The following is a 27,187-nucleotide window of genomic DNA, read 5'->3' as shown; positions in this document are numbered from 1 at the left end:
CCGGTATTCTATCAATGGCAATCAAAATTACTAAATATATATCAGTTGGAAAGGGCTGTATACAAATTGAAAGGCCTGAGAAGAAAGGCAATAGGTCAAAAAATATGGTTACCTATTACAAACTGGTTATGATAATGGTTATTTTTTTTTTTTCCTGCTGTACTGTTTATTTCCCTTAGGCTTTCTGATTTTCTATGGGCTCGGCTAAAATGTCATATGTTTGTTTATTGTAAATAATGTATACTTTTTTTTGTTTTTTCTCAGTTTTTTCTGTTGTATAAACTGTTTTCTTTTTTTCCTTTCTCTACTGCCAATAAAATCTAATTAAAAAAAAACACGGCAACAGGCTAGATTTCTAGTTTTCAGAATTTTCGGAATTCCCAGCAGTTTCTGAATATTCTTCCAAACCTGCCAGGCACTTTTCAATATCTTGTAGCGTATTTTGTTATAGTAGCGCTTATTGGTTTTGCGTAAGAGTACGCCGGTCGTCTCCTTGCCCAAACACAGCTCGAAGATGGAGGGTGGGTGTGTAACCCCTAGTGGAAGGTCAGATATATTTTGGGCACTATCTAACAAGATGGCCATTTGATTAAAGAGACAACTCAACATATAAAATCTTAAATTAGGAGCCGCTAGCCCTCCCTTATCCAACGGTAATGAGAGGTATTTCATAGACCGTCTGATCTTGCCGTATTGCCAGATGACATTAGCAAAAGCTGCTTCCAGGGGCCTTAGCACATCCTCACCGACCACCAAGGGGATAGTGCGAAATAGGTACAGTATCTTGGGGAACATGGTCATCTTAATGGCATTAACTCTGCCTATTAGCAATAGATGTACAGAATTAATTCTTTTTAGCTCTGCAGTAATAGTCTTAAGTACTGGTAGATAGTTATCCTTAACAATTGTATCTGCATTAGCGTTAATCCTAACGCCCCTATAGATTCCTGAATCCATATATCTGCCATCCTTCTTTTGAATATTATTTGAGCAGATTATTTGAGTTTTACATTCATTGAGGTGGTAGCCTGAGTATTGGCCGAAGTCTGAGGTGATTTCTAAAGGGGCAGCCATAGCCTGCTCTGGATCAGGTGTTGTTATTGCCAAGTCGTCTGCATACGCCATGAGCTTGGTTTCGAAACCATTGCAGACCACAGGATTGATACCAGCACAACCTCGGATCTTCCTAATCAGGGGGTCTATGTATAGGGCAAATAATATTGGGGAGCAAGGGCAGCCCTGACGAGTCACAGAGCTGTCTCCCATTAATTGGAATCTTGCTACAGGGTTAACATACATAGCCTTTATAGCTCTCAAGGTGTTAGGACCAGAGCCCCACTGCTCCCATATCCCCCACAAATAGCTCCAAGTGACCCGATCAAAGGCCTTTTCCGTGTTGAGGAGGATCATGGCGATCCGACCCCCCACGGCAGCCTGGGCGTCGAATACCGCGATCGCCCGCCTGACGTAATCAGCAGTGTCACGCCCCTGAACGAACCCGTGCTGCCATGGCGAGCCTAGACCCCCAAAGATCTCCCCCCCAGCCTCTTGGCCAAGACCTTCGAGTATATTTTAGTATCTGCATTTATGAGGGATATCGGGCGATAGGAGCCCGGATCTTCCTTGACCTTTCCCTTTTTATGGAAAATGACGATGTTTGTACTTCTCCAGGAGCTCCGCACTACACCAGAGCAGAATACCCCATTGAAGAGATCCAACATAAATGATACTAAAACCTCCTTATATACCTCAATAGGGATATTATCTGGCCATGTAGCCTTTCCTGCAGCCAATTCTTGCAAAGCTTCTTCGACTTCGCTCATAGTCAAATCCGATCCTAACATTAACTTATCTTGTTCTCCTAGTTTATGGCCAAATTATCAACACCTCCTCCTGTCGTGCCATCCTGCCCAAGTCGTGCAGTCCTACCCTCTTCCGTATACAAGTGCTGGTAAAAGTTTTTAAATACTCCTTATCATCTCCGCATACTTTTAAGATAACATTTCTGCTGTTTCCCTATTTAATTGTAAGAGCCAAGAGCTTCCCATGAGAAACCATGGTGTACTACTCGGAGTCACTGCCTTACATGCTCTACATGATATTCATTGCAGAGTTTGTAAGTGTGCCAAGCGTGGTTCACTGCACTAATTTCTTAGCACAAAATGCATCCTCGCATCCATTTTTGGACGCTAGGGTGCATTTTGTGCTAAGAAAATAGTGCCAAATGCCCGTCATGGAACTCAGCGGATTCTCATGGAATTTTAATGTAACTCAGCTGTATCCTGTAGAATTAAACTCTGCCAATTCCTCCAACTTCTACCTCTTATTTAAACTGACACAGTATATGTGTTATCATCTTTTTACATTAAAAAAGTACTATTCTATATTTATAATATTTTTTATTATTTGAAGCACCCTTACATAAAATGAATTTAAGTTTGCCAATAAAATTATATAGAAAGGAACCAAGAGGCTCAACGGTGGCTTATTTTTGCAGGTTCTCATCAATCATATATGTCAGGAGCATAGAGGCAGGATCTTTGAGGTGGTCTTCTTTACTAAAGGGGCGTGTTCTTTTTAAGGGTGGGATACTAGGGGAATGGATCATGGTAAATTGTTCTGGTGGATCCAAAGAGTAAGAGGTAAGAGATTGGTCTGATCAGATCAGTGGTGCGTTAGAGTGAGCCTGCTTGTGGGCGTGTCTGCTGAGATTGGCATCAAGAGCAGCTCTTTGGTGTGGACCGACCAATGCTGAGTACAGTAGAAGGATTCTGACTTCATCTATGGACATCAATTAAGGCATATAAAGCCAAAAAGGGAAATCCCTGGAAACCACAGTAAATCCTTATTTACATCATCCTCTCACTATTTCATGCCACAATATTGTAGACTCAAATGTTTGTCCCCAATATACTTGCCAACTAGAATGTAGCGCTTACAATATTTTTTGTTTAAAAGATTTCATCTTTTCTGCAAATTTTAAAATTCCAGAAATATTCCCAAAAACATATACATCAATAATCAACAATAAAATACAATGAATTTCCTAAGTATAATTTATACATTACATTTCATCATAAAACGCATTTAAAAAAAAAAAGGAATTATCAACATAAAATACACAGCACATAATCACAGTTGATTCTAGTTACCCCCCTCATTAAGCAAATCTCATGCTCTTACTAGACCTTACTCAGATCCAATAGCCCTCTATACTTTGCGTGGAGCACTCAGTACCAGAATTCCCATGTATCTGAGGCTTCCTAGGCTTTGTTTGGATTCTTTATACAAAATATATGCGTCAACGCGTTTCGGTGGTTAGGGCCAATACATGTGGGACCACCTTCTTCAGGACAGTGATTCTTGTGGGGTCACTTTTCTGAGTAAATTAGATTCCTTCTCTGTGATATGAGAGGATTTCTTTTATAACGTGCAGTTCTTGATCAATGTCAAATTCGGGACGATATTCCACGAATAGATTTTATATACCTTAGTTAAAATGTGCCGATAGCTCATTAAAAAGCCTCTTTCTTTTCTTCCAACGAGTGGTTGTTTATAAATTGGTTGTGCCGGCGTGGAGTATTAGTTCCAGTCTACTTTAGTCTCGTAATTTTATGCATGTATTTGCAAAGTAGATATTTTGAAGCTAGGGTCTCGGGATATATCAAGGATTTGATTCTCTCTTTACTCCCAGTTACTCCAAGCAGTTATGGGTTCTTAATTTCGCCATGCGTCTCGCTCCGCTTCTCGTTTATCAATTAAGGGTCACAACGACTGCACTAGCATGCTCGTGGTATCCTCCCCTTGATGCCTCTGTTTCAGGACCTTAAGTGAATGAGGACAATTTACTTTATTATGCAGATATTAACGTAAACATATAGATCTTTATGTATGTCAGAAATAAACAAAACTCAAATACATTAGTCATACTTCTCACATACAGGCGTATACTAATTATGTATCTTGCAAGAACTGAGCATTTAAATAGTAACAGAAATCACAGTAAATAAGGTCCCCCAGTTTTGGTGGGGTGCAGACAAAAATGTGTGAGCTGTATGATTGGTAGCTAATTTGAGTAATCTACTTTCTAGATCAACTAGTAAAAATATCCAAATTAACATATTGGCTTTAGAGGGCATGAGAGAGTCATGGGGCATATTTACAAGAAATGACGGAGAGGGAGCTGAAGCAAATCTTACATCCCACGGTCCGCCATTTCCTAAACGCAGGGATGTAAGGGTGGGCGTAGTTCACAGAGTACCACTACATGGAATTCTGCGGAATTGATAAAAAACACCGTGAATTCCGCTCCACAATTCCATTCCGTCTCACCACCTCTTTTGTATTTCTGTACTGTAATGTGCCTCCTGGCACTCGCACAGCAACTCCAGAGAGCGGTCGACATCCTGCAAGGCTTGGGCTTCGTGATCAACGAAGCAAAATCCACTCTGGTTCCCTCCCTCGGCAGGTCATGTAACAGTGGATGGATCCCCGGTGGGGGAGCATCCTTTCGTCTGTCGGCTCCTGCGGAGGATGGGGGGGATACGACTTTCCCTTCCCCCGGAACAAAGATACTCAGCTCTCTGGGATGTGAACTAGGTGCTCAACCTTTTCCTTTCTTGGCAACCAAATCAATTCCTCTCCTGAAAGGAACTTTCGGCAAAACTGGCTGTGATCCTTTGCCTGATTTCTTGTATGCGAGTTTCAGACATCAGGGCCTTGGATGTCTCTGACGAATCTTTATTCTCTATTCTCTTTATTCCTTAAATGCAATCGCAAAATAAGGAATCACAAATTTTGCGATTCCTTACTTTGCACCCAAATTTCTTCATACATAGCATTTTGTGAGAAATTAGTTTGCAAACGCCGAAATTCTGCGAATTTCGGCGTTTGCGAACCCATTTGGCCTTGATACATATGGCTATGACTTTTGTTACGTATAGCATACACTTTTCGTGATCTACCGAGCCATTCATTTGCAAGTATTTCCTGTTTTGATTCAGCATTTTAGTGTTGGTTAAGCCACTCAGGTGAAAGAAGTAGACCAAATCCGTGACTATAATTCCCTTGCTACACGAAACGAAAGCACAAATGAAAAGGAAATAAATCGCTGTAGGGACAAAGCACTGATCGCTGCAGCCAGAACAAACCTGTATTTAAATGATTTAAAATGCACAGTGAATATATGTTTTACTTTGTACTAGTCACTACGACTGCAGGTTAATAAGATGAATATCTTTCTCAGAGGCTATTGTTTTTCACTAGTTAATTTTGTTTTAGTGCGCTTGAAAAATCAATATGTATTTTCTTTGAATGTCCAATTTTAGTACCTTTTTAAAGTGTGTAGTATTTTTGTTGTTGTGAATACTTTCTCCTTTTTGTGACATCATGTCGCATGTATTCTGCTTTACATTGTATCTTGTCCTGACCAGTAAGAAGCACTTCTCTTGGTGTCCAGATAAACGCTGAAAGAAGTCTCTGTAAACCTGTCTACTTTTTAAAGTACTGCGGAACATGAATATTTAGCTCCTTTCTTTAGACTTTCCAGTTTTGTTTGGATAAGGCTCCGATCGGGCAGATAGGTAAAGTACATTGGGCCAGATTCACAGAATGAACTTAAGACTCAATCCTACATGTACTACTATTTTGGTATTCACAGAAGTTAGGATTTTGTCTTAAGTCTGTCTTAAGTTTGTTTTAAGACAAACTTAAGGCAAAATCCTAACTTCTGTGAATACCAAAAGTAGTAAGTTCATTCTGTGAATACCAAAATAGTAGTAAGTTTAGGATTGAGTCTTAAGTTCATTCTGTGAATCGGGCCCATTTTCCGGGATCACACACTGTGGTCAACTATGGGTGCTGCGATCAGACTAAGGGTCTGCCCTAAGTTACCAATTTAATTGCTCGATCTTATTTCCAAGTGGAGGTTTGCTTCCTTTGATAACGTAGGAAATTTGCCATAATACTTGTATCTCTAAAAGCGCTGCCTTTGTTAATGTGCCCTTTGGCATTTTTGTTCACTGTATTCTCTCCCTGCACAGACCTAACCATTTCTGGTCAGGATTTACTATTTTACTATCACCAAGCAGTGCTGTCAGTGGTTTCACTGTGCTATGAGCTGTTTCTTAACATCGGCCATGTCTAGGTAAGAGCCACTCGTGTGCAAATGAATGTGCTGAATGTAGCTCTTGAGTCTACTATATTTAATAAAATATCTACTTGTGAATAGGGCAGGTTGCTTTATAAATCGACTTGTCCTGTAACAAAATCCACTTGCCGCTTTTGGTGCCATGTAGTGCATCTAAAATTATTGCAGCAATCTCATTATATACGAGCTCTGATATCACCTCTCTGACTATGCCAGGGCTCATACCATAAAGGTGTTTGAATATTTGCGGTCCCATTATGTTGCCACGTTTCTGCAGATCTACATACTGGGGCTGAAGATGGTGGTAAGCAATAGTACCAGGGTTAGAATGCCCTTTTGAGTCTGTGCAAACCTACTAACTTGCATGTTTTAAGGGCTTTCAACAACTCTTCTCTAATCTTTTCCCACACTGAGAAATGTTGGAAATTTTGTCCTGACAATGACGGACATAAACCTTCTTCCAGAGTTGGGGAAAAAAGTGGTTGGAGGGAAAGTGAAATTGCGAACACTCAGATTTTCGCATGAGCAAATCTACACATGCAAATTTGCTCATGCTAAAATGCAGTTCACAAATATTTTCTAGGAGTACTATTTCTTGTCCTACTTTTGTAAATTCAAAAAAATTTACGAAAGCTGTATAGCTGCACTTAATGCAAGGATACAATGGGTGCACTTTTGAGACTTTCTTTAATAATTGGGTCCATAATTTGTCTGACATTGCCCATGTCCTTTTGCGTTTATTAAGAGTCAGTCTCTCTCTGTATCGGCTGGCTTCACTGTGAGTGACAGCATTCTGGCACACAAAGTACTTTTGGTCAGTGCAAGCAAACTACTGTGACAGTGTGCTTTTTGAGACCAAAAACAATTTTTGCTTTTGCCCGTGTTAGTTATGATGTTGAGGGCCCAGCAACTCCCACACCAATAAGGTTTTACAAAAACCATGCCAAAACAAGTCGCACATTAGCAAAACTAAAAAGCTGACCACCGTTTTTAGACCTACTGGCTTTGTTAACGCATGTTTTTTTTGTTTCCCATAATCCTATTGAAACTGGTTACACTGATTTTCCATTCTGAATATTTTTGAGAACTACCAGCATGCATCAACATATGTTACTAAATGATGCTGCAAAGAAATGGTACCTGAGGGGGAGGATGTGGCCGAACGGGTTGGGCGGTTGATCTCGGATCTGGGGAACCGGATATAAGTCTCGGCAATGACTCTCAACATCCTGTGATTCTGAGCAAATCACTTCATCTCACCTTGCCGAACTAAAGTGAATGTGTCCTTGTGTAATGTAACTTGTGCTCATGTAAAACGCTCTGATACCCAAGGCCAGATCAAGTTCACTCCATATAAAACTCTGGGAAAATGTTACAGTAGTTTAGCGAAATATTTTTTTTCCTGCTTTCATTTTTTATGAACATTTTATTTTCAAAGCAAAGAATCATCAATCTTGCTTTCAAGCTTCTGCAAATATTTGCATAAAATCAGAGAGCCTTCTGGTAGCATTTACATAGCCTCATATTACTCAACTTTGAAAACATGTGTATTCATTTTAATACTGGAACCACTGCAGTGCAGTCAGAGCTTACAACATTTACCCTCACTCACACTCACCTTAAAAATAAAGGCTTTCAATTAATGAACCATAAATACAAGTTTAAACAGCATTAACATATGGACAAAAATATCTGCGTTCTATGTAGTGCCAGCGTACTCTTTCTCATGGATCCTCAATTAAGGGGATTGTGGGTGGGAAGTGGACAGCTCAGTGGAGCAGAACACTTGGTGGTAAGATCGGTGTCCAACAAGCTAGTATCAAGTTTGAATCCCTGCAGGACAAACACAGCTATTCATCATTTAAAATGGATAAAATAAAGTACTGGTGGCAATAGTAATATATATAATTTACAGTGTTATGAAGCAGGAACCAATAGTGTATAGAAACACATTGGGATTGGGTTTATATGTGTGTACTAAATATACTGTGCCTGTAAAGCAATTGTGGTTCTCACACGATGGGGAGCTATGGTTTTCGGTCAAGAGACTCTTGTTTTATTTGCATGTCACACGTTAGAATCCTTGTAATACAGCTTAGGATCAAGGAACTTCATGCACAAAGGTATGAGTATGGAAATATAATGTTTTTTTTTGTTTGAGCTCAGCTGCGTTCTGATTTGTTACCTTTGCCTCAAATTGTAAAGCTCTCTGATATCCTTCGGGCTCAAGTTTGCGCTATATAAAACTTTGTAAATAAAAAAAATAAATAAATAAATAAAATAAATAAAAAATATATGGTTTTGTGGTTGCCTGTGAGGATGCTTGGTTGCATGAGGTTGCTTGGGGGCTGTGTGATATGTCTATTTTATTGAATTATATTGTATATACTTTTTATGCAAAAAAAAGACATGATTAATGGATAAAAAAATAAAGTGATATGTTTTTCAAATAACTGTTCTAGTGTGGGACAATGTTCATATATAGAGATTGATGGATATATTACCTATAGATTAATAGTTTCTAGGAAGAGGCCCCTGTGTTGTTGTTGGTATTTTTCCCTGCCTCCTCTTCCTAGCATTAGTGTACCCAGGGACCCGCGTTTGTTGTTGAACCAAGCAGATGCCTTGAAAACAAAGAACACATCTTGCTGAACGATTCAGTGATGGTCCCATCCTCTTAGGACCCCCCCCCCCCCCCAGGACAGTTATGGGCAAAAATTGCAATTCCAACCAAAGGCCATGCCCTGACAATATTCTAGGGTGCAGTGAATATTATAATATCCAATATCAAAACATTCCTCAAGGGGTAGGCTCTTGGGCTCAGCTGAGAGCTAATAGTATAATATTCACTAAACTCTGGGACCTCGTCCCATAATACTTGGCTGCGCCTTTGGTTGGCACTGTATTTTTGCCCATACCTGTGCTTGGGGTGGTCCTAGGAGGATGGGACAACCACCGAATTGTTTAGCATGATATGCTGTTTGTGTTCAAGGTATCTGCTTGCCCTCCCCCTAAATAAGGGGTGACCCCTAAATCATCATCTCTCTCATTGCCTGATGTTTTTCAAAGTTCACTTTTGTGAATAGGTTATATGTTTTTTGTAGCATGTAAAGCTAAAGTTGATTTATGAAAGGGTTGTGGGTACAGTAGGTAACTCCATTGCGCAGCAGAGTGGGAATTATTGCATGAATTCCATGTTTTCAATGAAATGCGTAGTTACAAAATCTTTGCAGCTTCCACTAGCGGAGCGGAGTTCATTGCCCAGGGTTAATTTAAGGGTTTCTCATCTGCAGGAAGGAACACCTTCAAAGCAAAAACAAGGAGAAATAAAAGTGTTTCTCCTCGTTGCGCCACTATAGCGCCTGTTTTTCAATGGCATTTGTTTTTGGCGCTGCCTCAGATTTACAGATCCTTGTACATCTGGAGCAGCATGAAAAGCAATGGTGTAGAGGTGGAGCGCCCAAAGCAACACCCATTGCACGCCCCTTTCACGCAGATACCTGTGTGAAAAGGGACCATGTGTACAAAGCGGCGTTAAGCCTCAAAAAGTGGCTTAACGCCGCTTTGTAAAAATGGTGCAGGACATTGTGCCACTGGAACATCGGTAGAAGGGACACTCCAGTGGTGCAAATCCCTTGTAAATATGTCCCATAGTGTCCCAAGTTAGGTGAACGAGGATTAGCTCAGGGTTCTTTCCAGACTTGGGGGCATATTTACCTTTTTCTCTATTCACAGCACTTTCCCTTGCACAAATGCCTCTTTCTCTCTCTCTCTGTCCCTCCCTCTCTGCCTCTCTCTCGGTCTCTTTCTCTCTCCCACCCACCTCTTTCCTACGCAACACTGAAGATAGGTGTTGGTGATGCTGCCTCTTATCTTGACTCTCAGCATCTCTCCATCTCAAACAAACTGCAGCAGTAACAAGATTGTATCTGATCCTCTGCACCTCCCTCCTCCCCCACGGTGTGCGTCATGGAGAGATGCATCAGCACTTGCTAGGGTGTTTCCTGTGTCTGTATTAGGTACAAACAACTTGTATCCACGCTCTTCTCTACACAGAGCCCTGTGGATTGCAGAGGATCAAATGGCGTCAACCAGTGCTCCGAGGAGGGGTGAACCTTCGCCCGCAGGTAAGGCCGCCCTTCGAGCTGCTATGAGGATACAGAGTGATGGGGTCAGCTTTCAACTCACACTGGGATTTACTCAACAGTCATGGAATACACTGTGTTGTCTCTAACTGATAGTCAGTGTCCCATCTTGGCATACACCCAGAGCCAAATCTCTAAATATGGCGCTCACTGAGACACACAGGCTAGTCATGGAGCTCACTGGGGGTCACTGGCCATGAATGATGCACACTGATACTTACTGACTAGTCATGGATACACTGAACTGACCTGCTAGGGTTGTCGCACGCTGTTAGTCAGTGTCCCATCTTGGGACACACTGAGTCAAAGACCACAGTACGCGTTGAGACTCAGAAGCTAGTCCTGGTGGACACTAGGAGTTACTGGGTACACCTGGTACACGCAGACAACCAGGGTCTGGGTTTGGCACAAACAGAGTCACCGGCCGGACTGCAAACACGCTGAGAGTCAATGGTCAGTTTTGACACACATTGAAAACTGATAACTAGACCTGTCACACACAAGGAAATGCTGTCTAGGTCAGCACACGCTGAGAGCCAGTATTACACTTTGGTATACACTAGCAATCTGTGGTGTCTTGGCAGACTCTGAAAGTCATTGACCAATGTTGGCACAGATGGGAGGCACTGGTTACCCTAACACACACTATAGTACTCTAACAGTTGTGGCAAATGCTCAGTGTCATGTCCTGGTACACACTCACTGTCATTGACTGGGCCTGACACACACACAGGGTCACTGACTAGTCCTGACACACACACTCAGAGTCACTCACTGGACCTGGAACACACACAGAGAGTAACTTACTGGACCTGACACACACAGAGGCACTTACTGGACCTGGTGCACTTGGCACACACACAGAGAAACTTACTGGACCTGGCACACACCCAAAGTAACTTACTGGACCTGGCACACACACAGACGCACTTACTAGACCTGGCACACACAGAGTCACTCACTGGACCTGAGACACACACAGTGACTTACTGGACTTGGCACACACACAGAGTTGCTTACTGGACCTGGTGCACACACAGAGGCACTTACTGGGCCTGGCACACACACAGAGTCACTGACTGGACCTGGGACACACACAGCGTCACTGGCTAGTCCTGATACACAATAAAAGACACTTGCTATGACAGGGCTGTACATATTCACTGAGGTTGTACTTCAGGTATTGAAAGGTGAATAATAATCATGTATTATTTTATTTGCAGTTCTCTTAGAGCTCCGTCGTGTGAGGAGACAAGCAATAGCCCTGGGAGTGATGACAGCCGTGTGGACCTTCATAATCATCGTTCTTTACCGTCTGGGTAAGCAGCAGTGATCACATCTTCATACACCGGACTGGTCTATGGCCCACCAATACAGCTACAAACATAGATAGTTTTGTTAGGAGCCGGTAGCAAGTATGTGGAATTGGATATACTAATCCCATTCACAAACTAGGGATGTGCAGTTTCCCACCGACTGGTTTGCGAAAGGAAATGCAATTTTTTTTAACTGAGAGTTCAATTCATAGCATGACACACATATACGAAATAAAGTGCTTGGTGCTTGCAGTGCTCGATTTTGGTTGACATCATTACCACATACATAACCCATTCTAGATCAAAAAACATTGTTGAAAAAATACACAGAACAGGAAATAACAAAAAGGGAGTCGCAGTTTGCACAATTTCCTTTTAACATTTCTCTTTTTTTGTCATTCTTTTTCTTTACACAGATTAATTTTCTATGGAATTTCTGTGTTTCTCAAATTATGTAAGAGACCCTGATCTGAAACGCATATCGTCTCTCTAACTCTTTGACTTTATGGAGTTCAGCTCTCCAAGCTTGAATGGGGGTATAATATCGCTGCACCAATTTTGCAGAATTAATGATCTTGCCTCTAGGGCTGAAATCAATAAACATTACTCTTGCATTTTATCCATCGATATGTTTGGAGAGCATCCCAGGAAAGAAATATAGTTATCAATAGTTAAAACTTGCCCTGTAGTCGTTCGGAGGTGCTTCTCAATTTTTTACCGTAGGTGCTTGATCTTTGGGCAATCCCAGACAATATGAGACCAAGTACCTCCTCCCTCCCTGGAACAATGAAAACACCTATCCTCAATCTGGGGGTATATCTTACGGAGAAGCGAAGGGGTCCTATACATTAACCATTTTGTGTAAAATTGCATTCTTCTAAAATTGGCGCCTCTAATTGTTGTTACATTAAGTTTCTTCATTCTAATCCAGACTGCTCGGGAGATCTGAAGGCCTTCTTTTTTCTGCCATTCATCTTGAGCTTTTTTATAAACAATGGAGGATTTATTTTCATTGAAGATTTTCACCCGTTTGCTTATTGACCGCTTATCTGTAATGCTTCGCTTAATTCTGTTCTTATTCTTAGCGCTTTAAGACTAATACTTTCTAAAACATGCTTGATTTGGATATATGATCACTTGAGCATATCTCTGGAATGAAGCAGCCTAATCTCTGAGTTAAGAAAGTCTCCTACTTGTCTGTACCCCCATTCTTATCCCACTTATTTAATACACTGGTTTGCAACAGCCTGTCCTCCCTAATGTATAGGTCGGCCAGTCTTGTAGAACTATTTATCCAAGGGATATCATAACATTTTAACAATTGGGTTTTTTGTTTTAAACGTCATTGGAGAACCCTGATCGCACTTTCTTTGGGTTCTTAGTTATCCTCATTGGGTCTGTGATTTTATAGTCATCTAACATTTTTGCCATAACTGGAGAGTTGAGCTGTGATTATTGTGTGCAAAGTTTGCGTGGTAGTACTCCCTTATGTTTGGGAGGGAGAGCCCTCCCTCCCCAGTCGAGTAGTTTAAAGTAGCTAGCGCTAGTCCTTGTTGGACCTGGTGTGGCTGCTCCCTCGTAGTGCAGCCTTAAAGGCGTCCCATACCATGGCTATCGAGGAGGTATCTGAATTGTTATTAAAAAAAGCTTCTAGTTTCATTTACTTCTGTGCACCAGTTCTCTCTTTCTAAGTTGATTTTATTAAAATACCACCTCCTAGGGTTTTTTTTCAGGCCCTGCCTCTGCTATTACCATTTTAACTAATGCATGGTCTGAGAACGGGTTAGGGATGTAATTGTGCGTGTTCATTATGAGAACATGTCAAACCAGTAAGAAGTCTAACCTGGAGACCGTGTTATATTTTGCAGAGAAGCATGAGAAGGCATGTTTCCTTGGAGTTCAAAGCCGCAACAGGTCCACCAGGTCTGAATTCCTTTTGCAACTGTTCACAGCAATGGTCACCTGAGGCTTATTTTGTTTTCGGGCATTCTTGAAAGAGTCAACTGGTGGATCCTGAAGAAAGTTGAAATCACCCCGCCATATGATAGGGCCAGGGATACTAGTTAAAGCCTGTTTAAGCTGGAGTAGAGGTAGAGGGTTATCGAGAACTGGTGCATAAAGTGTAGCTAAGATAAGATTTGACTGATTTAGCCTTCTGTGTACAAAAGCCCAACTCCCTCCTGGATCTGTCTACGTGACTTATACTTGGAATTGTACATGTTTACCTACGTATATTCCCACCCCCTTCTGTGCACAACCCGCGTTTGGTGAACATTGGAAGCCAACCCATTTCTGGAGAATCTTACTCGCATCCAATGGGTATCTAAAGTTGGTTTCTTAAAGCAGCTGGAGTTTGAAAGTATGGCTAAAGTGCATAAAAGAGGCTGGTACTTTCTAAACAAATACCATTAACATAGATTATAGTTATATATCCCCGAGCTTTCCTAGCAGGCACTGCGTGCAATCAAAGCATCTTAATTGATTGCCTTTCATCCGTTTGCCTACTATATCAGCTAGGATGTAGTCCATATGAAAACAAAATAAAAACCCTGAAATACAAATACATTTTTGAAAATTACAATACCCTCTTAGTGTACCCACCCCCGAAAGGTAATGTAATTTGTGATTCAACACATGTACAAAAAGTTGAATGGCTAAATGTACATTCGCAGGAGGCAGCAAAAGGACCGGTCTGATGGATATTAATTAGGAAGGTCACAAATTGCAATCACTATCCTTAGCTGTGAATTCAGGGCCGAAGACCTGCAATGAGAGGCAGACCTCCATTCTTGTATTTACATTGTGAAACACTTTTTCTTTAAAAAAGGAGTCTTGTTTCATTAAAGGGGCTGGTGTTGCTTTAAAAAAATCTCATTTGAGAAGATCTCGGGGAGAGCAAGCGGGGGTCCCGTTGACCATTGCCAGTTCCCCCCGTTATCAACTGACATGACTTTCAAAAGTCCCCTCCGAACCCCTTCCCCTTAGCAAAGCAGTTACCTCCTCCTTCTGGGTTTCGGGAACTGGTCAATGGTTTGTGGCGGCATTTACAGTGAGAAACCATTGTGCGTATAATACCAAACTGTAGTTAGGAAGGAACACCCCTTTTATAGCCCTTCCTAATTGTGATTTGATATGTGTGACAAAACCTATGCTGGTCCAACGGATTTTAGTACTTAGTAAATGGACATTTCGTGGTGGCAAACCCTGTGATTTTGAGAATTGTAGGGTTTGTGAGCATAACATGGCTTTGTATGTCTAATCCTACATTGTGCTTCTAAACCATAGACTTGCAATAGCGCCCATCTGATTTCATTATTTGAGTCTGTCGCTATTTTTCTGTTTCAAAGTATTTTTAATTGCCCTATATTGCTCTAAGGATTGGCTTCATAATCTGACTGTTTTGTTCCAGACATCTATGCATATAAATGAAATATGTGATATTGCCCAAGTTTTGAATGTATGTATTTGGTATGTATATAAAGCTAACATAGCTGAAAGGCAGCAGAGCATTTAGAGTGTCAAAGGCAAAGATACACTCATCGTGTGACTGAAGAGTCAGCTGTTTATTAATAACAAAGGCACACTGTACTGCATTGTGAGCTAAAGTTCTTTAAAGAGGTGGATATTTAGCGCTTTCTTTAAATTGGAGCACTTCTGGCTGTATGGGATTGTTGTTCCATATTCTAGATGCATGGATGGAGAAAGCCTCTTGCCTTGTTGTTGATTTTTCCATCTCTTCATCTCCAGTCTGATAGTGTCCCTGGTGTGGGTCGCCGGGAGATGGTTGGCTTATTAGCTAGATATGTGTGGTTACCATTTGTAAGGCTTTGTAGATGATACAGCTGGTTTTGATGATGCTACAGGCTGTGAGGTGCAATCAGTGGAGATCCATTAGGGCGGGGTCATTGGTCATAGTTCTTCAGGTCCATCATTGGCCGTCCTGCTGCACTGCTGTACGAAGAATGCTCTTAAGGAGAAGCTTGTGGAGCAGAGCATTGCTACCAAGCAGATGAATGGGGGGGTCTAAAGTTTCTTTCGAGTTAGTCTCAGTTAGTAGAAAGGGCTGGTCTCCGGCCCTCTTAGTTTTCTTGGAAATGTGTTCCTTGAAGGTGAGATCTGTGTCCAGAGTGAGATAGCATGAGGTGTAAATTTGTGTTTAAATCCATCCAGGTTCTTTGTCCTTGAGCCAGGCATGACTAGTTGTTGGATGTTGTTCTCGGGGAACAGCAGGATTTCTAGTTTGCTGAGATTAAACTTCAGGTAGGTGCTGTACATCCTGGTCTGTACGAGGTACAAGAAGCACGTTAAGAATTTGGTGTCTGTCACAGAGGTGACCTTCAAATACAGCTGTGAGTCATGAGTGTAGTGGTGACCTTTCATGTTATCTGTGAGTAGAGCCAGAAGGGGCTCCCTGTTGGAGCTGAAGACGATGCAGGACACTATGAAACACTGAGGTACTCCACAGGTGAGCCACATCTTTGGGGACCAGCAGTTGCCCATGTGAATGAACTCATGTTAGTTGGAAAGGCAGGCGGAGAACCAATGAAGGGCGTCTCCATGGAAACCCATTTGAGACTAAACAGTGTCAATAAGGATGAGGTGCTCATCAGTGTTGAAGGCAGCTGGGAGGTTCAGTAATATCAGGAGGCAACGGACATCTCTATGAGTAATCAGAAGGACACAGTCTATGATTTGTAGGTTGCAGCCTGATTCATCAAGGGGCCGTTTTGCGTGGCCCTAATAGCGAATCATAGCGACTCGCTATTGAGGACATGCAAAACGGTATTCATGTAGGAATTGCTAAATAAATAGCGATTCCTACATGTTCTCTATTTGCGAGTAGCAATTTGCTACTCGCAAAAAAAGGAATAACTCCCCATTCATTCCTATGGGCCAAAAGGCCCATAGGAATGAATGGGGAGTATCCCTTATTTGCGAGTAGCAATTTGCTACTCGCAAATCAGATAGCGATTTTAAGGGTGCCAGGGGTGTCCAAAGGACACCCTGTAGCACCCCTAAAATGCACATTTGAACAGGTGTTGCGCACACACATGTCCAAAGGACATGTGTGTGTGTAACATGCAAAAGAAAAAAATGCACTAAAGTGCTTTTTACACTATTTACGCAATTTACCACCAAGTCAGACCTGGTGGTAAACTGAGACCAAATATAGCGATTTCGCTATTTCTATTTGGTTGATGAATTGCATTTAAGGAATCTCTATTAGAGATTCCTTAAATCCAATTCCTCGCAAATATGCGAATTCTTAAATAGCGATTTTTGCATATGGGATGATGAATACCAAATGCAAAAATCGCACTCGCAAAGGGCCAGATTCTCAGAATCTGGCCCTTTGCGAGCGCAAATCAGCTTGATGAATCAGGCTGAAAGTTGTCTCCATGCTGCAGGACGAACTAATGCCAGATCGATAGTCAGGCAGGGGATGGTTGGTGTTGATCTTGGAGTTGGGTGTTGTCTGCTTTCTCTGTGATCTTGTTACAAAATGATCAAGACATGAAAGTGGCCCCATTAGATGCCGTGGAGCAATCAGCATTGATTGTGATGTGTCTAGTAGTGTAGATCCGAATTATCATGGTCATTCTCTAGTATTGTTATATCAATTGAGTCAGTCAATTTTCACACTGTACCAGTGTTTACATTGATGGTGTAAAGTGCCTCTTGAGTGCTTGTTGTTATTACTGGAAACAATGTAGACCTATGTCAGTCTTGCTGAAGAGTACCTTTGCTCCTCGCTCAGTCTCTGAGCTGTTTATTCTCCCATCCTGTAGTCACTCTGTCTTTCCTGGTCCTTCTGTATTGCAGTGGAGCGAGAAATATTTTACAATCCCAAAGCGAGGAGCTCTGCTGATATCCATCCTAATGCAAAGAGCTGTGCTGGGCTTCAACAAGCCTTTCAACATAAGGACCGGTCATTCCAGACTTCTGTTGCCTCTCTTCTGAAACCCACTCAATGCCTCCATCCAGCTGAAAAGAATCATATACTATTTCAAAAAGGTATGTACTGGTAAAGTATCTGTAATGTGTGTGCATAACAAGGGAGGGATGTCAGTGTGCCCCAGCGATCAGTGCATTACAAGGGAGGGATGTCAGTGTGGACCAGGGATCAGTGAATAACAAGGGAGGGATGTCAGTGTGCACCAGGGATCAGTGCATTACAAGGGAGGGATGTCAGTGTGCACCAGGGATCAGTGCTTAACAAGGGAGGGATATCAGTGTGCACCAGGGATCAGTGCTTAACAAGGGAGGGATGTCAGTGTGCACCAGGGATCAGTGCTTAACAAGGGAGGGATGTCAGTGTGCACCAGGGATCAGTGCTTAACAAGGGAGGGATGTCAGTGTGGACCAGGGATCAGTGAATAACAAGGGAGGGATGTCAGTGTGCACCAGGGATTAGTGGTTTATGAAAGTGTGAGGCGGAATCAGTAGAGCTGTGGGTTCATGGTAAGTTAGCTGCACACACAACACCAGAACCAGCCTGCAATGCAGACATATCATAATCGGATATTACTTTATATTATAGAAACCATAGAAATTCACTGAAAAGAGCAAAGGTTAAAGTGGCGATATAGGTAGGTCTTCTAATGATAACAAAAACTAATGTTAAAAAACAAAAAAACACCGATATTCACCAGATATACGTACCTGACATAATATAACTTGCACCGCTAAGATGCATTGCTTACAACAACACGTATAACATCGCTGATGACAACTTCAATCCATGATGTACAAGTTATACTTGTGTCATTGATGTATAACTGGTGAATTTCAGTGATTGGTTTTAAAAAGCAGCTTTTTTATTATAGGAAGACTTGCGAAGACCCCCATAGTATCCCTTATTTTTCTGTGAATTTATATACTCCCATATCCTTGTACCCCATAGTGCCCTCTGTAACACAAGCAAAAACACAAAACAATATGAGTAAACCTAAACTTGTTTATGTAGAATGTTTATAGAGTAAAATGTGTCTCCTCAAAGCCCCTGCAGGCCAATATGAAGTCAGGAAATAAAGCGAGATCCTGAGAGCTGCCAACACAGTCCGGGGTATTTAGAATCGATCTGATCTGAATGTTGCGTCGATCCCAAACCCACGTGCTTTGTTTGCTCTCCGTGCTTTCACCTGCCTTTGGTAGACCACTGGTCTAAAGGATTAAGGGCCAGATCTACAAACACCGATTTCCAATTTGCGATTCTCTCAGTTCTCGTAAATAAGAACATGGTGTTCCTAATGTATGAAAGTCATTGAGTTTCATTTAGGGATTCCTTGTGGGTTGCAAATTGATCTACCTCATGCATATTAATGAGGGAGGTTGCAATTTGTGACCCATTAGGAATCACAGTCATCACAGAGATACTGGCCTGCAAGGGTTAGCAGACCACCATGTCTGCGATTGCTTTTTAATAAAGCAAAGTACCTTAATGGCTGCTGATAGAAATTGGGTTCCTGGTTGATTGGGGTGAAAGCGCTGGTCAAACAGTAACCACAATCCTAGTCAGGGAAAGTCACAAACACACCCTAAATTAACCTGTGCTTGCACACTGCTAGCTTAGCACAGAGCTGTCAGCCTTAACTTAAAGGCAATGTGTAAAGTATTTGTGAACATATCAAACAGTAAAACAGTGAAAACACCCCCCAAAAAGATTCCACACAAAATTAGAAAAATAACTCTTAATGTAATAAATGAAACAAGACCAAAACAATAAAAATTCAAAAGAGTAGAAGCATATCGTGACTATACACCTCCCCCCACCCCCCAGACCGGCTCCACTGGACCGGCCCCCCTAGCATTACTTGTTTCTGATGCTCACAATCATTTGATTCTTTCCATATTGTCCCCCCAAAGTACCATTCATTGTTGGGGTGCAGTTTTCCCCATACTTGGTAAGCCTTCTTACTTGGGACCGGGGCTTTCGCCTCCACTTCTGTCCACATGCTATACTTCTGGGCTTACGCTGAGTGTTACGTGTCAGTCTTGTCGGTGTGTGGTACCTTTGCATGAATCATGCTTAAACTAGTGCGTTCCACACCCACAATATAAGGGTGTTGACGGCCTCAGCATGCACTTGTTCTCAATGCACAGCATGCTATTCTTTGTTCTGTTCATTTTCTTTGTTTTATCTACTTCTTTAGGTCAGCTTTTATCCTGAAGGTATACTGTTTACTAGTGTGATATTTTGTAGGGTGCGGCATAACTCACAGACACTTGTCACCGACACTCACACGAATAGATTAGGGCGCTGGTCCTGATGAATTGGTATGATGTTTTCGACAGTAATTAGGCAAGAAAAACTTTGACCTTCCCTTAAAACATCACCTTGTGCTTGATCGGACCGTTGCATCCATTTCTAGCCTGCCTGATTTTAATCATAACAAGGGAGCACAGTTATTAAAATTACCTTGGGTTTTCCAAGTTATTTTTACCTCATCTCTACACCAGTCTACTCACGTTATCACACCCACTCTACACCTCACTCTTCACATTGGCAAAAAATAAAAGAACTCCAGCAAACAGCCCCCCTGCAGGGCCCTTTGGGTATTGCAGTGCCGGCCAAACGAGGAGCTGTCTGACGATGAAGCATGACTCCCCTCGGGGGATTGAGGGCCTGTTGGGTATTGCAGCACCGGCCAAATGAAGAACTACCCGATGCTGAATCATGACACCCTTCGGGGGTGTGAGGGCCTTTGCTCCTGAGGTATGAGATCCCCCGATCTGTATCTACAGGTAGGATCTGACCTCTTCTGTCAGGATTGCCTACCTTTCACTGTACATGGATACATGTATGCAATATCCATCAGACCCCTCATTCACTGTACATGGATACATGCATGCAATATCCATCAGACCCCTCATTCACTGTACATGGATACATGTATGCAATATCCCTCAGACCCCTCATTCACTGTACATGGATACATGTATGCAATATCCATCAGACCCCTCATTCACTGTACATGGATACATGTATGCAATATCCATCAGACCCCTCATTCACAGTGCATGGATACATGCATGCAATACCCATCAGACCCCTCATTCACTGTACATGGATACATGTATGCAATATCCCTCAGACCCCTCATTCACTGTACATGGATACATGCATGCAATATCCATCAGACTCCTCATTCACTGTACATGGATACATGTATGCAATATCCATCAGACCCCTCATTCACTGTACATGGATACATGCATGCAATGACCATCAGACCCCTCATTCACTGTACATGGATACATGCATGCAATATCCATCAGACCCCTCATTCACTGTACATGGATACATGCATGCAATATCCCTCAGACCCCTCATTCACTGTACATGGATACATGCATGCAATATCCATCAGACCCCTCATTCACTGTACATGGATACATGCATGCAATATCCCTCAGACCCCTCATTCACTGTACAAAGATACATGTATGCAATATCCATCAGACTCCTCATTCACTGTACATTGATACATGCATGCAATACCCATCAGACCCCTCATTCACTGTACATGGATACATGCATGCAATACCCATCAGACCCCTCATTAACTGTACATGGATACATGCATGCAATATCCCTCAGACCCCTCATTCACTGTACATGGATACATGCATGCAATATCCATCAGACCCCTCATTCACTGTACATGGATACATGCATGCAATATCCCTCAGACCCCTCATTCACTGTACATGGATACATGCATGCAATATCCATCAGACCCCTCATTCACTGTACATGGATACATGTATGCAATATCCCTCAGACCGCTCATTCACTGTACATGGATACATGCATGCAATATCCATCAGACCCCTCATTCACTGTACATGGATACATGCATGCAATATCCATCAGACCCCTCATTCACTGTACATGGATACATGTATGCAATATCCCTCAGACCCCTCATTCACTGTACATGGATACATGCATGCAATATCCATCAGACTCCTCATTCACTGTACATGGATACATGTATGCAATATCCATCAGACCCCTCATTCACTGTACATGGATACATGCATGCAATGACCATCAGACCCCTCATTCACTGTACATGGATACATGCATGCAATATCCATCAGACCCCTCATTCACTGTACATGGATACATGCATGCAATATCCCTCAGACCCCTCATTCACTGTACATGGATACATGCATGCAATATCCATCAGACCCCTCATTCACTGTACATGGATACATGCATGCAATATCCCTCAGACCCCTCATTCACTGTACAAAGATACATGTATGCAATATCCATCAGACTCCTCATTCACTGTACATTGATACATGCATGCAATACCCATCAGACCCCTCATTCACTGTACATGGATACATGCATGCAATACCCATCAGACCCCTCATTAACTGTACATGGATACATGCATGCAATATCCCTCAGACCCCTCATTCACTGTACATGGATACATGCATGCAATATCCATCAGACCCCTCATTCACTGTACATGGATACATGCATGCAATATCCCTCAGACCCCTCATTCACTGTACAAAGATACATGTATGCAATATCCATCAGACTCCTCATTCACTGTACATTGATACATGCATGCAATACCCATCAGACCCCTCATTCACTGTACATGGATACATGCATGCAATACCCATCAGACCCCTCATTAACTGTACATGGATACATGCATGCAATATCCATCAGACCCCTCATTCACTGTACATTGATACATGCATGCAATACCCATCAGACCCTCATTCACTGTACATGGATACATGTATGCAATACCCATCAGACCCCTCATTCACTGTACATGGATACATGCATGCAATATCCCTCAGACCCCTCATTCACTGTACATGGATACATGCATGCAATATCCCTCAGACCCCTCATTCACTGTACATGGATACATGCATGCAATATCCATCAGACCCCTCATTCACTGTACATGGATACATGCATGCAATATCCATCAGACCCCTCATTCACTGTGCATGGATACATGCATGCAATATCCCTCAGACCCCTCATTCACTGTACATGGATACAAGCATGCAATATCCCTCAGACCCCTCCCTTTCACTGTACATGGATACATGTATGCAATATCCCTCAGACCCCTCATTCACTGTACATGGATACATGCATGCAATATCCATCAGACCCCTCATTCACTGTACATGGATCCATGTATGCAATATCCATCAGACCCCTCATTCACTGTATATGGATACATGCATGCAATATCCCTCAGACCCCTCATTCACTGTATATGGATACATGCATGCAATATCCCTCAGACCCCTCATTCACTGTACATGGATACATGTATACAATATCTATCAGACTCCTCATTCACTGTACATGGATACATGCATGCAATTTCCATCAGACCCCTCATTCACTGTACATGGATACATGTATGCAATATCAATCAGACCCCTCATTCACTGTACATAGATACATGTATGCAATATCTATCCGAGCCATCATTCACTGAACATGGATACATGCATGCAATATCCCTCAGACCCCTCATTCACTGTACATGGATACATGCATGCAATATCCCTCAGAACCCTCATTCACAGTACATGGATACATGCATGCAATACCCATCAGACCCCTCATTCACTGTACATGGATACATGTATGCAATATCCATCAGACCCCTCATTCACAGTACATGGATACATGCATGCAATATCCATCAGACCCCTCATTCACTGTACATGGATACATGCATGCAATATCCCTCAGAACCCTCATTCACAGTACATGGATACATGTATGGAATATCCCTCAGACCCCTCATTCACTGTACATGGATACATGCATGCAATATCCCTCAGACCCCTCATTCACTGTACATGGATACATGCATGCAATATCCCTCAGACCCCTCATTCAATGTACATGGATACATGCATGCAATATCCCTCAGACCCCTCATTCACTGTACATAGATACATGCATGCAATATCCCTCAGACCCCTCATTCACTGTACATGGATACATGCATGCAATATCCATCAGACCCCTCATTCACTGTACATGGATACATGCATGCAATATCCCTCAGACCCCTCATTCACTGTACAAAGATACATGTATGCAATATCCATCAGACTCCTCATTCACTGTACATTGATACATGCATGCAATACCCATCAGACCCCTCATTCACTGTACATGGATACATGCATGCAATACCCATCAGACCCCTCATTAACTGTACATGGATACATGCATGCAATATCCATCAGACCCCTCATTCACTGTACATTGATACATGCATGCAATACCCATCAGACCCTCATTCACTGTACATGGATACATGTATGCAATACCCATCAGACCCCTCATTCACTGTACATGGATACATGCATGCAATATCCCTCAGACCCCTCATTCACTGTACATGGATACATGCATGCAATATCCCTCAGACCCCTCATTCACTGTACATGGATACATGCATGCAATATCCATCAGACCCCTCATTCACTGTACATGGATACATGCATGCAATATCCATCAGACCCCTCATTCACTGTGCATGGATACATGCATGCAATATCCCTCAGACCCCTCATTCACTGTACATGGATACAAGCATGCAATATCCCTCAGACCCCTCCCTTTCACTGTACATGGATACATGTATGCAATATCCCTCAGACCCCTCATTCACTGTACATGGATACATGCATGCAATATCCATCAGACCCCTCATTCACTGTACATGGATCCATGTATGCAATATCCATCAGACCCCTCATTCACTGTATATGGATACATGCATGCAATATCCCTCAGACCCCTCATTCACTGTATATGGATACATGCATGCAATATCCCTCAGACCCCTCATTCACTGTACATGGATACATGTATACAATATCTATCAGACTCCTCATTCACTGTACATGGATACATGCATGCAATTTCCATCAGACCCCTCATTCACTGTACATGGATACATGTATGCAATATCAATCAGACCCCTCATTCACTGTACATAGATACATGTATGCAATATCTATCCGAGCCATCATTCACTGAACATGGATACATGCATGCAATATCCCTCAGACCCCTCATTCACTGTACATGGATACATGCATGCAATATCCCTCAGAACCCTCATTCACAGTACATGGATACATGCATGCAATACCCATCAGACCCCTCATTCACTGTACATGGATACATGTATGCAATATCCATCAGACCCCTCATTCACAGTACATGGATACATGCATGCAATATCCATCAGACCCCTCATTCACTGTACATGGATACATGCATGCAATATCCCTCAGAACCCTCATTCACAGTACATGGATACATGTATGGAATATCCCTCAGACCCCTCATTCACTGTACATGGATACATGCATGCAATATCCCTCAGACCCCTCATTCACTGTACATGGATACATGCATGCAATATCCCTCAGACCCCTCATTCAATGTACATGGATACATGCATGCAATATCCCTCAGACCCCTCATTCACTGTACATAGATACATGCATGCAATATCCCTCAGACCCCTCATTCACTGTACATGGATACATGCATGCAATATCCATCAGACCCCTCATTCACTGTACATGGATACATGCATGCAATATCCCTCAGACCCCTCATTCACTGTACATAGATACATGTATGCAATATCCATCAGACTCCTCATTCACTGTACATTGATACATGCATGCAATACCCATCAGACCCCTCATTCACTGTACATGGATACATGCATGCAATACCCATCAGACCCCTCATTAACTGTACATGGATACATGCATGCAATATCCATCAGACCCCTCATTCACTGTACATTGATACATGCATGCAATACCCATCAGACCCCTCATTCACTGTACATGGATACATGTATGCAATACCCATCAGACCCCTCATTCACTGTACATGGATACATGCATGCAATATCCCTCAGACCCCTCATTCACTGTACATGGATACATGCATGCAATATCCCTCAGACCCCTCATTCACTGTACATGGATACATGCATGCAATATCCATCAGACTCCTCATTCACTGTACATGGATACATGTATGCAATATCCATCAGACCCCTCATTCACTGTACATGGATACATGCATGCAATGACCATCAGACCCCCTCATTCACTGTACATGGATACATGCATGCAATATCCCTCAGACCCCTCATTCACTGTACATGGATACATGCATGCAATATTCATCAGACCCCTCATTCACTGTGCATGGATACATGCATGCAATATCCCTCAGACCCCTCATTCACTGTACATGGATACATGCATGCAATATCCATCAGACCCCTCATTCACTGTACATGGATACATGCATGCAATATCCCTCAGACCCCTCATTCACTGTACAAAGATACATGTATGCAATATCCATCAGACTCCTCATTCACTGTACATTGATACATGCATGCAATACCCATCAGACCCCTCATTCACTGTACATGGATACATGCATGCAATACCCATCAGACCCCTCATTAACTGTACATGGATACATGCATGCAATATCCATCAGACCCCTCATTCACTGTACATTGATACATGCATGCAATACCCATCAGACCCCTCATTCACTGTACATGGATACATGTATGCAATACCCATCAGACCCCTCATTCACTGTACATGGATACATGCATGCAATATCCCTCAGACCCCTCATTCACTGTACATGGATACATGCATGCAATATCCCTCAGACCCCTCATTCACTGTACATGGATACATGCATGCAATATCCATCAGACTCCTCATTCACTGTACATGGATACATGTATGCAATATCCATCAGACCCCTCATTCACTGTACATGGATACATGCATGCAATGACCATCAGACCCCTCATTCACTGTACATGGATACATGCATGCAATATCCCTCAGACCCCTCATTCACTGTACATGGATACATGCATGCAATATCCATCAGACCCCTCATTCACTGTGCATGGATACATGCATGCAATATCCCTCAGACCCCTCATTCACTGTACATGGATACATGCATGCAATATCCCTCAGACCCCTCCCTTTCACTGTACATGGATACATGTATGCAATATCCATCAGACCCCTCATTCACTGTATATGGATACATGCATGCAATATCCATCAGACCCCTCATTCACTGTGCATGGATACATGCATGCAATATCCCTCAGACCCCTCATTCACTGTACATGGATACATGTATGCAATATTTATCAGACTCCTCATTCACTGTACATGGATACATGCATGCAATATCCATCAGACCCCTCATTCACTGTACATGGATACATGCATGCAATATCCATCAGACCCCTCATTCACTGTGCATGGATACATGCCTGCAATATCCCTCAGACCCCTTATTCACTGTACATGGATACATGCATGCAATATCCCTCAGACCCCTCATTCACTGTACATGGATATATGTATGCAATATCCATCAGACCCCTCATTCACTGTACATGGATACATGCATGCAATATCCCTCAGACCCCTCATTCACTGTACATAGATACATGCATGCAATA

At 42.3% G+C, this 27,187-nt stretch overlaps 1 protein-coding gene across 1 annotated transcript in view; it reads left to right on the top strand.

The window, feature by feature from the left end:
- The first annotated feature begins 10,204 nt into the window (after positions 1-10,204).
- LOC144805144 (collagen alpha-1(XII) chain-like) overlaps positions 10,205-27,187 on the top strand; it is a 188,500-nt gene continuing 171,517 nt past the window's right edge. Inside the window, exons 1-3 of the mRNA XM_078671946.1 lie at positions 10,205-10,275; positions 11,517-11,612; positions 17,433-17,624. Of these exons, the coding sequence (XP_078528072.1) occupies positions 10,230-10,275; positions 11,517-11,612; positions 17,433-17,624 (334 nt within the window). The 5' untranslated portion in view covers positions 10,205-10,229. The remainder of the gene's footprint in view (positions 10,276-11,516; positions 11,613-17,432; positions 17,625-27,187) is intronic.

This window comes from Lissotriton helveticus, chromosome 1_2, assembly GCF_964261635.1.
Source record: "Lissotriton helveticus chromosome 1_2, aLisHel1.1, whole genome shotgun sequence".
NCBI classification, from domain to species: Eukaryota; Metazoa; Chordata; class Amphibia; order Caudata; family Salamandridae; genus Lissotriton; species Lissotriton helveticus.
This window is presented reverse-complemented; position numbering and strand designations above follow the sequence as displayed.